We start from the raw sequence: 13,417 nt of genomic DNA on the forward strand, positions 1-13,417 counted from the left end.
AAATAGAAATTGGTAGATACCTCAGTTTCTTAGTTCTACAGAAAACAAAATGTGGAGTTATAAAGCAAAGTTATAATAACACCAGCTTTTAGGCTAAAAAATGCTTTTTAAAAGACTATGTTAGCATCTTAAATCATGTAGGAAACTAAAATTGCTGTTACAAACCATCATGACTTTGACACCAGTGCTGTGTGTCTCCCTTTCCAGAGCCTGGGGTTACTGTCTGGGGTCCTTTCCTCTCGCCTGCATGACTGGCTGAGGCATTTCCTTCAGGCAGAACTCCTGCAGCTCTTGTCCATCTGGGACTGTCTTTTGAAGGACAGTTTTTTGTGTGTTTTTTTTAAACGATTTCATTTATTTTACTATCTTTGCCTGTGCTGGGTCTCTGTTGCTGTGCAGGCTGTTTCCTCTAGCTACAGTAAACGGGGGTTACTGTCTGTTGTGGTGCTCAGGCCTCTTATTGTGGCGGTTTCTCTTGCTGTGGAGCGTGGGCTCCACACTCCAATAGATGCAGCGTGTGGGCTCAGTAGTTGTGGTGCATGGCCTTAGTTCCTCCGTGGCATATGGGATCTTCCCAGACCAGGCACTGAACCCTTGTCTCCTGCACTGACAGGCGATTCTTTACCACTGAGCCACCAGGGAAGCCCCTGACAGACAGTTTTGAAAGTTTAGGATTCTTGACTGACATTTTTCTTCCTGGAGCAGGTCGGCTCCTGGCCCTCTCTCCTCCCAGGTGTTTGTTGAGAAATCTGCCATGATCTTACTGAGGCTTCCTTGTGTGTGACAGATCATTTCTCTCCTGCTTTCAAGGTTCTTACTTTTTCTGTAGCCTTTAACAGTCTGATTACAAGGTATCTCATCACGAGTCTCTTTGAGGTCATCCCCTTCAGAGGTTATTGAACTTCTTGGGTGTTTGCAATCATGGCTTTCATTGAAGGTGGGGAGTTTTCGACCATTTTTTTTTTAATTTTTTTTAATTGAAGGATAATTGCTTTTCAGAATTTTGTGGTTTTCTGTCAAACATCAACAAGAATCAGCCATAGGTATACCCCATGTCCTTTCCTTCCCAAACCTCCCTCCCATCTGGCCCCATTCCACCCTTCAGCCTGTCACAGAGCCACTGTTTGAGTTCCCTGAGTCACACAGCAAATTCCCATTGGCTATCTATTTTACATATGGTGTTGTAAATTTCCATGTTACTCTCTCCATACATCTCACCTTCTCCCTCCTCCCCTCCTCCCATGTCCATGTTTCTCCATTGCTGTCCTGAAAATAAATTCATCAGTACCATCTTTTTAGATTCCATATGTATGTCAGTATACGATATTTCTATTTCTCTTTCTGACTCACTTCGCTCTGTATAATAGGCTCTAAGTTTGTCCACCTCATTAGAACTGACTCAAATGCATTCCTTTTTATGGCTGAGTAGCATCACATTGTATATATGGAATACCACAGCTGCTTTATCCATTCATCTGTCGATGGACATCTAGGTTGCTTCCATGTTCTAGCTATTGTAAATAGTGCTGCAGTGAACATTGGTATACATGTGTCTTTTTCAATTTTGATTTCCTCAGGGTATATGCCTAGAGTGGGATTGCTGGGTCATATGGTGGTTTTATTCCTAGTTTTTTAAGGCGTCACCATACCGTCTTCCATAGTGGCTGTATCAATTTACATTCCTACCAACAGTGCAAGAGGATTCGTTTTTCTCCACACCCTCTCCAGCATTTATTGTTTGCAGATTTTTTGATGATGGCCATTCTCACCAGTGTGAGGTGATATCTCATTGTAGTTTTGATTTGCATTTCTCTCATAATGAGCGATATTAAGCATCTTTTCATGTGTTTGTTAGCAATCTGTATGTCTTCTTTGAAGAAATGTCTGTTTAGGTCTTTTTCCCACTTTTTGATTGGATTGTTTGTTTTTCTGGTATTGAGTTGTATGAGTTGCTTGTATATTTTGGAAACTAATTCTTTGTCAGTTGTTTCATTTGCTGTTACCTTCTCCCATTCTGAGGGTTGTCTTTTTACCTTGCTTTTAGTTTCCTTTGCTGTGCAAAAGCTTTTAAGTTTAATCAGGTCCCACTTGTTTACATTTGTTTTTATTTCTATTAATCTAGGAGGTGGGTCATAGAGGATCTTGCTTTGATTTGTGTCAGCAAGTGTTCTGCCTATGTTTTCCTCTAAGAGTTTTATAGTTTTATACTTTCTAGTCTTACATTTAGGTCTTTAATCCATTTTGAGTTTATCTTTGTGTATGGTGTTAGGAAGTGTCAATTTCATTCTTTTACGTGTAGCTGTCTGTCCAGTTTTCCCAGCACCGCTTACTACCGTCTTTGCCCCATAGTATATTCTTGCCTCCTTTGTAAAAAATAAGGCACCCATAGGTGCATGGGTTTATTTCTGAGCTTTCTATCTTGTTCTATTGGTCCATATTTCTGTTTTTGTGCCAGTACCATACTGTCTTGATGACTGTAGCTTTGTAGTATAAGCTGAAGTCAGGAAGGTTGATTCCTCCAGCTCCATTCTTTCTCAAGACTGCTTCGGCTATTCAGGATCTTTTGTGTTTCCATATGAATTGTGAAAATTTTTGTTATAGTTCTGTGGAAAATGCCCTTGGTCATTTGATAGGGATCGTATTGAATCTGTAGATTGCATCTGGTAGGATAGTCATTTTCACTATATTGACTCTTCCTACCCAGGAACGTGGACTATCTCTCCATCTGTTTATGTCGTCTTTGATTTCTTTCATCAGTGTCTTATACTTTTCCATATATAGTTCTTTTGTCTCCTTAGGTAGGTTTATTCCTAGAAATTTTATTCTTTTTGTTGCAGTGGTGAATGGGATTGATTCCTTAAGTTTTCTTTCTGATTTTTCATTGTTAGTATATAGGAATACAAGTGATTTCTGTGTATTGACCTTGTATTCTGTGACTTTGCTGAATTCACTAGTAATTTTCTGATAGTTTCTTTTGGGTTTTCTATGTATAGTATCATGTCATCTGCAAACAATGAGAGTTTTACTTCTTCATTTCTGAATTGGATTCTTTTTATTTCTTTTTCTTCTCTAATTGTCATACTAGAACTTCCAAAACTATGTTGAATAATAGTGGTGACAGTGGACACCCTTGTCTTGTTCCTGATCTTGGAGGGAATGCTTTTAGTTTTTCACCACTGGAAATAATGCTTGCTTTGGGCTTATCATATATGGCCTTTACTACATTGAGGTTCCTTCTATGCCCATTTTTTGAAGCGTTTGTTACCATAAATGGGTGCTGAATTTTGTCAAAGGCTTTTTCTGCATCTATTGAGATGATCATATGGTTTATATCTTTCAGTTTGTTAATATGGTATATCACATTGATTGATTTGCATATATTGAAGAATCCTTGCATCCCTGGAATAAACCTGACTTGATCATGGTGTATGAGCTTTTTAACATGTTGTAGAATTATGTTTGCTAAAATTTTGTTGGGGATTTTTGCATCTATATTCGTCAGTAATATTTGCCTGTAATTTTCTTCATTTGTGTTGTTTTTGCCTGGTTTTGGTATCAGGGTGATGGGAGCCTCATAGAATGAGTTTGGAAGTGTTCCTTCCTCTGCAGTTTTTTGGAAGAGTTTCAGAAAAATAGGCATTAGCTCTTCTCTAAATGTTTTACAGATGTCCCCTGTGAAGTCATCTGGTCCTGTGCTTTTTTTTTTTTTAGATTTTAAGATTAATTTCTTTTGATTTATTTATTCTGTAAATATAAATTTATTTCTTTTTATTGGAGGTTAATTACAATATTGTATTGGTTTTGCCATACATCAACATGAATCTGCCACAACTATATGCATGTTCCCCATCCTGAACCCCCCTCCCTGTGCTTTTGTTTTTGAGGAAATTTTTAATCACTGTTTGGATTTCAGTGTTTATAATTGGGTGGTTCATAATTTCTATTTCTTCCTGGTTCAGTCTTGGGAGGTTGAACTTTTCTAAGGGTCTGTCCATTTCCTCTAGGTTGTCCATTTTGTTAGTATACAGTTGCTCATAATATTCTTTTATGATCCTTTGTATTCTGTGTTGTCTGTTTTAACCTCTCCTTTTTCATTTCTAATTTTGTTGATTTGACTTTTCTCCCTCTGTTTTCTTGATGCTTCTGGCTAGTGGTTTGTCAATTTTGTTTATCTTCTCAAAGAACCAGATTTTAGTTTTATTAATCTTTGCTAGTATTTCCTTCATTTCTTTTTCATTATTTCTGCTCTGAAATTTATGATTTATTTCCTTCTGTTGACATTGGGGGTTTTTTGTTCTTCTTTTTCCAGCTGCTTTAGATGTAGAGTTAGGTTGTCTATTTGATGCTTTTCTTGTTTCTTGAGGTAGGATTGTATTGCTCTAAACTTCCCTTTTAGAGTTGCTTTTGCTGAATCCCATAGATTTTGGGTCCTTGTGTTTTCATTGTCATTTGTTTCTAAGAATCTTGATTTCCCTTCTTATTTCTTCAATAACCTCTATGTTATTTAGTAATGTGCTATTTAATCTCTATGAGTTTGTTTTTTGCAGTTTTTTTTTTCTCCTATAGTTGATATCTAGTCTTACAGCATTGCAATCAGAGAAAATACTTGGTACAATTTCAGTTTTCTTAAATTTACTGAGTCTTGATTTGTGGCCCAAGATGTGGTCTATCCTGGTTCCGTGTACACTTGAGAGCATATTCTTCTGCATTTGGATGGAAAGTCCTGAATATATCAGTTAGGTCCATTTGAACTAATGTTTCGTTTAAGGTTTGTGTTTCCTTATTGATTCTCTGTTTTGATTATGTGTCCTTGGGTATAAGTGGGATGTTAAAGTCCCCTACTATTATTGTGTTACTGTCGATTGTCCCTCTTTTTCGGCCATTGGTTTTTTTTAAAATATTCTCCCAGTCCTTTACTCTCCTCCTCCTGGGACCCTGCGATGCACATTCTGATCATCAGGTCAGGGCCTTGTCAGGAAATGTTTTATTACAGAATCAGTCTTCTTACTAGTTATAGGTCTATTCACATTGTCTTATTTCTTTGTGATTTAGTGTTGGAAGGTTTTGTGTTTCTAGGAATTTGTATATTTCATCTGGGTTATCCAATTTGTTGGTACAAGGGTAGTACTTTCTTGAAATGAAAGTTAAAGTCGCACAGTCATGTCTGACTCTTTGCGACCCCATAGACTATACAGTCCATGGAATTCTCCAGGCCAGAATACTGGAGTGAGTAGCCTTTCCCTTCTCCAGGGGATTTTCCCAAACCAGGGATCAAACCCAGGTCTCCCGCATTGCAGATGGATTCTTTACCAGCTGAGCCACAAGGGAAGCCCATGTACTTTCTTAGAATTCTTTTTACTTCTGCAGAATCAGTATTAATGTCTCCATTTTCATTTCTGATTTTACTACTTTGAGTCTTTATTTTCTTAGTCCATGTAGGCAAAAGTTTGTCAATTTTGTTGATCTTTTTGAATAACCAACTGTTGGTTTCATTAATTTTCTCTATTATTTTTCTATTCTCTACTTTATATCTGCTCTGATGCTTATTTTTTTTCTCTGCTAGTTTTGGAGTTTAGTTTGTTCTTCTCCTAATTTCTTGAGTTGTAAACATAAATTGCTTATTTTAGATCTGTCTTATTTATTAATGTAAGTTTTTATAGCTATAAATTTCCCCTTCAGTGACCCTTCCACTGACTGCATCCTATGAGTTTTGGTGTATTGTGTTTTTGTTTTCATTCATCTCTAGTTATTTTATCATTTCTCTTGTGATTTCTTCTTTGATTTTTTGCTTAATTTCCATAATTTTGTGAATTTTCTTGTTTTCTTTATGTTTTTGATTTTTAACTTTATCCTGCTGTGGTCAGAGAAGATACTTTGTATGATATCTCTCTTTTAAAGTCTGTTGAGTCTTTTGTGGCCTAACTTATGGTCAGTCCTGGAAAATGTCTTGTGTGCACCTGACAAAAACATATGTGTTGTTGTTGGGTGAAGTATTCTGTATACATCTGTTAGATCCCATGGTTTATTGTGCTACTTAAGTTCTGTATTTCCGTACTTATTTTCTGTCTGGTTGTTCTGTTCATATGAGAAGAGTATTGTAGAGCTATATATTTCTCCTTCAATTTCCTCAGTTCTTGTTTCATGTATTTTTGATAGTCTGCCAGATGCATATGTGATTATAACTGTTATATCTTCTTGCTATGGTGAATCTTTTATTAATATACAACCATTGAATTTTTTATTATTTCCATAGTGTAGCCTTTTCCAGAATGCTGTATAGTTGGAATCATACAGTTTGAAAGCTTTTCAGACAGACTTCTTTCACTTATGTAGCTATACACATCTAAGGTTCCTCCATGTTTTTTTTATGGCTTGCTAGCTCATTTCTTTTTAGCTGGTTTGCTTTTTTAAAAATTGGACTCAGGTGCTCCCCAATGTCATGATCAATACACAAGTTTATGATTTCTGGCGTGTGAATTGTTCATGGACAGTACAGAGACCTTTCCTCTCCCCCATGGAGCCAGATGCAGACCTTATCCATGAGTGTGAGGATGGGGTCAGAGCTCCGTGTCCCCTCTGCTGGGGGGTGACAGGTGGGAGAGGAGACCTGCTGTGGTCACCCTGGCTCACTCAAGGTCTTCTGACAGCTGTCCCTCGACAAGGAGCTCATTGACTTTGGCAGCTACACAGTGGGTGAGACTGCAATCCGGACCATCACGCTGACCAACACTGGGGGCTTGGGCACCAGGTTCAGATTTCTTCTGGCATCAGAGACTTGTGAGATGGACACCTCCCAGTCGGCCCTAAAATTAGTGAGTATGCCGCTGCTCCTGGCCAGTGCTGTGGCTGCTCAGCCGAGGGCAACACGTGGTATCTCCCGCCCCAAGATACAGTCCCATGAGTGTGAAGTGGGCCATGAGTCAAAGGAGCCTGTTGATGTGAGCGGGACAAGGAGGGGTGGCAGGACAGCCTCCAGTCCATCTGGAAGTGCTTGAACTCTATAGGGAGCACACCTTGGCCGCTGGACACTGTCCCCTGTCACGTGTGTTGGCAAGGCAGTGGACAAGTGTTCTCAGAGTGGGGGCATCCCAGACCCCTCAGGCTGAAAAGCTCAGCAAACCCTGCCCTGCACCCACATCTCTCTCAAAAGTATGAGGGAGGCCCTGATCCTCTCATGGGAAGGCTGTGCATGTGCTGCCAAGGGAACAGAAACAGGAGGGACCCCATCCATGGAGACAACTTCCAAAACAGCCAGTGGACAGGGAAGGGGTGTGGTGGTCATTTGGGGGTGAGCACAGAGAAAGTTTGCCTCAAAATACATGTCTAAGTTAGTTGAAACTTTCCTATAAGAAGCACTTAGTCTGTTTTCTCTGCTGCATTAAGGGGTTTCAGCAAAGGTCCTAGAAGGGTCTCCCCTGGAGAGGGAGAGGGCAGAGGTACCCTGAACAGCAACATGGGCTAGCTGCTGCAACAGAGGTTGGGATCAGGGTGTGAACCCAGAGCATGGGATAATGAAGGAAGAGGGAGTACAGGAGCCAGGTTTATGGAGGGAGGACAAGCGCCCAGGCCCTCAGGCTCTCCACAGGCACTGGCTCTGTGTCTCAGTGGATGTCTGAGCAGCTGGACGACAGCTCCACCAGGGCAATGCCCTGCATGTCCCCCATGGACCCTGAGTCACATGCAGCCGGCACTCAGTCAGTCTGTTCCTGAGCCCAGGGGAGAGGCCTGTGGGTCAGTGGTCTCTGGGAAAGAAGCAGAGATGAAGCCAGCCTGCTCTCAGCCTGCAGGGGTCTGGGCCAAAGCCAGGAGAGCTCTGGGCTGGAGCCTCGGGGGGCCCAAGCTCACAGTGGAGAGCAGCAGGTGTCCTGGAGGAATTCGGCCCCATGCCTGTGTGCAGAGTCTCTAGGAGGGGGCTGAGGAGGAAACCAACTGTGTTAGAGGAGGCCCTGAGCCCCAGGCAAGCTCAGCACAGGTCAATGGAGAGCTGCCAAGGGGGTCATGCAGGAGCCCGTGGTCCCCAGCCCAGATCATGGCCGGGCTCTCAGCATGGCACCTCAGGGATGGCGGATCTGGACAGCTAATGGGAAAGGCAAATGGACTGCACTAAAGGTATTATGTTCTCTTTTCAGAGTAGTATCTTCACGTATGAAGACAAAAGTTTTTATGATAAATTCACCACCAGTTTTTCTGAGCATCAGATGGAGGGCAATGAGTCATCCCCTACAGATGTACCAAGCCAGAAGGAGTCTGGAAAGCTGGACGTGAAGGAGCAGGAGGAGGGGCACCCCATCGGTGAGGTGGGCCCATGGCCTGCGCTCAGCATACAGCCCTGGGCTCCTTGGCACAGGGGCCCCAAGTCCCAGCCGTGTGATGGGCAGAGAGGCAGCACTCAGCATGCAGCCCTGGGCCCCTCAGCACAGAAGGCCCCGAGTCCCAGCCGTGTGACAGGCAGAGGGGCTGCAGGTTGGGTCAGAGGGCCCCAGAGGACAGATTCCAGGAGCCACTTAGAGCACGTCCACACAGACAAGGCCAAACAACCGTGAAAACAGGCTGGGGGGGTACTGTGTTACCTTTTTAGGACTTGGCAGCCCCCCTCCCCCTACCACACCAGCGTGGCCCCCCATCCTCCCCCACTACCCCACCCGGCCCAGCCCTCACACAGCTTTCTACCATTTTCTCCTCTTAATACAAACCTCTTGAGTCCACTTTCAGCTCCTCCTGCCTTGAAACAAAGCCTCAGATGGTCCACTTCTCAGCCTCCCCACGCATCTCTGCTGTCCTGTTTCAGACATGCTGCTCTTAGGCCATTTTGAGCAACTCAGGACCTTCTCCCACCCAGGCCTCCCACTCCAGAAGCCACAGTGTCCACTGAGTCCACCCAAGAAACCCCTGGCCTGGGACCACACATGGCATTGAAGTTGGGGGTTCCTGAGTTCCCAAGGCCCCCCTGCAGGAGATGGCCATGGGAACTGTGAGAGTGGAAACATCCATGTGAACCTGGGGCCACAGTGACAGCCTCTTTGCCAACGAGCCAGGCAGTCTACCTGCACTGACCCTACAGCCCTGTGACCCCTGTCCTGGCACAGAAGGGTCAGGACACCCTGCCCAGGCCTGGGGCACAACCCCACTCCACTCGTCCTCCTGTGCTACCAAGTGGCCCTTCTTTGCAGAGCTGGGTCGGGGGAAGGGTAGGGGCCCTGCCTGGGTCAGGGTGCCCCCGTGAGGGCCCTCGCCAGCTCTGGAGACAGGTGGGGGGCAGCATGTGATATTGTCAGGATGAGCCATCTGTTCAGGAGGGCTGGGGTGGCCTCCACAAACTCCAGGACAGCACTTGGTCTGGGAGAGGGAGGGGCCCTGGTGCCCAAGCTCTCCTGGCCTGGCCAGCTTCACCTATGAACCCCCTTCTATTCCAGAGTCAGAGGGCGTGACCTTGACCACCATCATGACTATACCTCCCAATGAGGAACAGATGGAGTTCTCGCTGGGAGAGGTCAGCAAGGCCCGCATTCCTCCAGCCCTGGAGTGGCCTGTCCATCTGACCATAGCTGGATGAGACTAGTCTGGTCACCGGACTTGCAGCCTCTGGGCGATTAGCTATCTCAACCCATATCTGGCCACCCCATCCCCAACTGGGCTAGGTCAGACCCAGAGCCAAAGAGGCATGCCTGGGTGCCCCTGTCCAGTTGAGTGCAGAGGAGACTTCCATGTGGGGCCTCACTAGCCAGAGCGGCAGGGGTGGGGGTGGGGTCCATGTGTGTGTGCACGTGTGTCCATGTGGTACGTGTGTGTGCATGTGTGTGTGTCCACATGTGTGCATGTGTGTGCATCCATGTGTGTCCACATGTGTGTGCAAAGACTGGGTCATCAACAGAGCAAGTGCACACGTGGCTGCTGCCACCTCCCACCCACACAGTGACTGGCCATGGTGAGGCCATGGGAGGTACCTTGACCAGAATGTGAAGGCTGACCAGCCTTCCGCCTCTCTTCCTTGCAGACAACAGAGGGGGACATAGGCCCCTTCAGCTCCATCAAGGTGCCCGTCATCTTCACCCCGATTGTCCCGGGAACGGTCCAGAACAGTTTCAAGGTCGTGTTTAAGAATCAGCAGTGCCCAACTGTGAGTACCATGCTGCTCCCCAGGCATGGGGTCCCGCCCTCCACCTTCCATCCACCCAACCACGTGGGGCCTGTATTATAGAAAAACCAAAAGGAACTTTTAGGCCAACCCAATATTTTGGATATTAATCTCTTATATCATTTGCAAAGATTTTTTCCTATTCAGTAGGTTGTCTTTTAAATTTTGTCAATGGTTTCCTTTGCTGTGCAGAAGCTTTTATGTTTCATTAAGTCCCATTTGTTTGTTTTCACTTTTGTTTCCTTTGCCTTTGGACACAAATCCAAAAAATTATTGCTGCAATTTATGGCAATGAGTGTCCTGCCTATGTTTTCTTCTAGGAGTTTAATGGTTTCTGGTCTTATATTTAGGAATTTAATCCATTTTGAGTTTATTTTTGATGTGGTGTTAGAGAATGTTCTAATTGCACTCTTTTACTTGTAGCTGTCCAGTTTTCCCAGCACCATTTATTAAAGAGACTGTCTTTTCTCCATTGTATGTTCTTTTCTCCTTTGTCATAAATTAGGTAACCATAGGTACATGAGTTTATTTCTGGGCTCTCTATCCTGTTCCATTGGTCTGTGTGCCTGTTTTTTGCACCAGTGCCATGCAGTTGTGAGGACTGTAGCTTTGAAGTATAGTCTGGAGTCAGAAAGGGTGAATCCTCCAGCTCTGTTCCTCTCTTTCAAGGTGCTTTGGCATCCCTCCATGTTCCTTCCTCATGTCCACCTTCCCTGTGACCCAGTCTTTGACTGGTTCTCCTTACATGCCTCACAGAGGGCTCTGTACAACTGCCTTATTGTTTGATGCATGAGGGTTTGTGGTTGTTTTCTTATAGTAAACTATGCCTTCCGCCAGAACCAAACAGACCTCTTCCCCCCTGCTGCTCAGACACCTCTAATAACAGCTGCTCCCACGATAATGATGGAGCCACCCTGCTCTCCTCTGCTTCCCCTTAGCCTCATTTGCCTGTGTCCCCCCCCCCCATAGCCATCCTTTTTTAATGACTCTGTATGTCTTTTAAGGAGCCAGGTTTTGTCTATGGATCCAACTAATGCTGTCTGGCTTTATGGGGAGACTCCAGTGTGTTCACAGCATAATACTGACACACTTAATCTCCAGAATATACAAGCAGCTCATGCAGCTCAATACCAGAAAAATGAACAACCCAATCAAAAAGTGAGCAAAAGAGCTAACCAGACATTTCTCAAAGAATTGAAAGCATTACCTCTAAAATCAGGAACAAGACAAGAGTGCCCACTCTCACCACTGTTACTACAACTGACAAAGAATTAATCTCCAAAACAGACACACTTTGTTTTACTTCTTCCATTAGTTGTATTGATTATTCATTTTATGATATTATTTCCTCACTTTCAATTTTCTTGTTTTGGTTGGTTTAATCAAGTTGCTACCTATTCCTTTTCTTCCTGTTATTTGGAAATTCTACTTTCCATTCCATGAACAGTCCCCTCCACTTTCAGCCCCCAAATCCCACATGACTTTCTATTTCTTAAATGGAAGAGGAAAACCCTCCAGGACAGACTGTGCCCAGCAGGACACTCGGCCAGCACTTCCTTATGACCGAAATACAGTATGACATTGTGTCCCTCCTACTGACCCTCTTTCTTGGCCTTCCAGTTTCACTGGAATTTTTAGACTCTCCTCTGAACCTGCTGCCACTGCTTTAGGAGTTCTGACCTGACACCATGGTCCATGTTTCTGGGCAGGTGATCTCTTTCCAGCTGTGACCACTTGATGCATCTGTGCTCACTGCACTGTCCTCTCCTCATCGCTTCGGGAGTCTTTGCTCTGCCATGATTCCTATTCAGCAGCCAGAGATTTGAGACAAGACACTCATTTGTTTGTAACAGAAACCCCAAGGAATGGGCCATGCCCTGCAGTACCCCATAGTGTTCCATAACACTCACACTACCCACTGTCAGTAGTATCAACTGGAGTTCTGCAGAGCCTCAGAGAACCCTACAGGACCCCATGGAGCCCCCTGGTATCCTACGGGACCCCACAGAGCCCCTGCTCTGTGACGGGAAGGAACAAAGGCCAGTGCTGGGTAACCAACCACTCAAGAGAGAACAGCCTGGCCGGGTCTGTGACTTTGAATCAGGCATGTGCCAGCCCATGGGGGCCCTGCTTAGTGAGGCAGGCAGTGAACACCTTGACTGCTCCTCACCCACTGACCTCTCTCAACCAGAATCGGGGACACACACGCAGCCAATGTGCAGCTCTCGGCCTCCTTGGGTGAGCAGGGGTCTGGGGTCCCCGTCCTGCCTACCTGTTTTCCTGAGACCAGGTCCCTTATGACAGGTCTGGAATCTGCCAGCCTTCAGCCCCTTCCCATCCAGGGGTCTGGGGGCACTGCTGCCATCTCCCCATGAGGACGGCCCCCTTCCATGTCCAAGCCTCTCTTTCCCACCCTGCTGGCTCTGCTGTAGATGGGGGCTTCCTTGTCCCCCTTCATGGACGTCTGAACTCCGAGGCCTGGGTCTTTCTTCGCCCTCATTTGTCACATGTCACCCCCTGAGTCCATCTGCTCTCCTGGAGCTGATTCAGGCACTGGCAAGACCGGCCTCTCTCTGACCTGCCTCACCCTTTAGCCAGGATGCTGCTCGGGGCCTCCAAGCCTCTCAGCCACTGCCCCAGCAACCCCACTGCCTCTGACAGAAGAGGTTGCCTTTGTCCTCAAACCCTCTCCCGACTGCCCCAGCAGCTCCCTCTCCCTGGACCTGCTTTCTGTTTATTCTGTCCGGTCTGTCTCTGGCTCTGGAAATGGGCTGTGTGTTTCGGTGACCCAGTGGCCTTGGATCTGGTCCAGCTGTGTTCTGAGGTCACAGTCCTGCAGGTGGTAGGAAGGAAGGCCCCCCCCACCCAGTCTTGTGGATTGGTGGTCCCTGGTGCTACCCTGGGGGAGCTGCTATGCACACACTCACCTGGCAGGACACCCACAAAGCCCAGCTCTGAGACCAGGACTCAGGGTCTGACCTCAGGGAAAAGCACCTCTGTGTCTGGGCCCTTGAGAGACCTGAGCTTCCATCTGTGTTGGCCATGTGCACAGCCTGTGTGACACACGATTCTGTAGCAAAAGGGTTTTTCTAAACTGCTAAAAATGTGGATATTTAGGAAGCTGCGTGACACGTTTGTGAAAACCCATCATACGAGTCTACCTTCTCATGTTTAAAATTTTTGAAAATAAACAGGATTATTTAAATTATATGATGTGGGGACCTCCCTGGTGGTCCAGTGGTTAAGAATCCACCTTCCAACGCAGGAAATGTGGGGTTTGAT

At 45.3% G+C, this 13,417-nt stretch overlaps 1 protein-coding gene across 11 annotated transcripts in view; it reads left to right on the forward strand.

Moving 5' to 3' along the window:
• The window catches only part of CFAP74 (cilia and flagella associated protein 74), an 86,131-nt gene that overhangs the window by 46,806 nt on the left and 25,908 nt on the right, over window positions 1-13,417 (forward strand). For 10 of the 11 annotated variants that reach the window (XR_011247728.1, XR_011247727.1, XR_011247729.1 and 7 more), the window contains 4 exons: window positions 6,648-6,812; window positions 8,130-8,292; window positions 9,414-9,490; window positions 9,995-10,117. Coding sequence is in view for 8 of the 11 variants with exons in the window: in XM_069545819.1 (XP_069401920.1) it covers window positions 6,648-6,812; window positions 8,130-8,292; window positions 9,414-9,490; window positions 9,995-10,117 (528 nt within the window). In the remaining 3 variants the exon portion in view is untranslated. Of the gene's footprint in view, window positions 1-6,647; window positions 6,813-8,129; window positions 8,298-9,413; window positions 9,491-9,994; window positions 10,118-13,417 lie in introns of all 11 variants that reach the window. The other variant, XM_069545820.1, reaches the window with a different exon arrangement.

This window comes from Ovis canadensis, chromosome 12 (assembly GCF_042477335.2).
Source record: "Ovis canadensis isolate MfBH-ARS-UI-01 breed Bighorn chromosome 12, ARS-UI_OviCan_v2, whole genome shotgun sequence".
Lineage (NCBI taxonomy): Eukaryota > Metazoa > Chordata > Mammalia > Artiodactyla > Bovidae > Ovis > Ovis canadensis.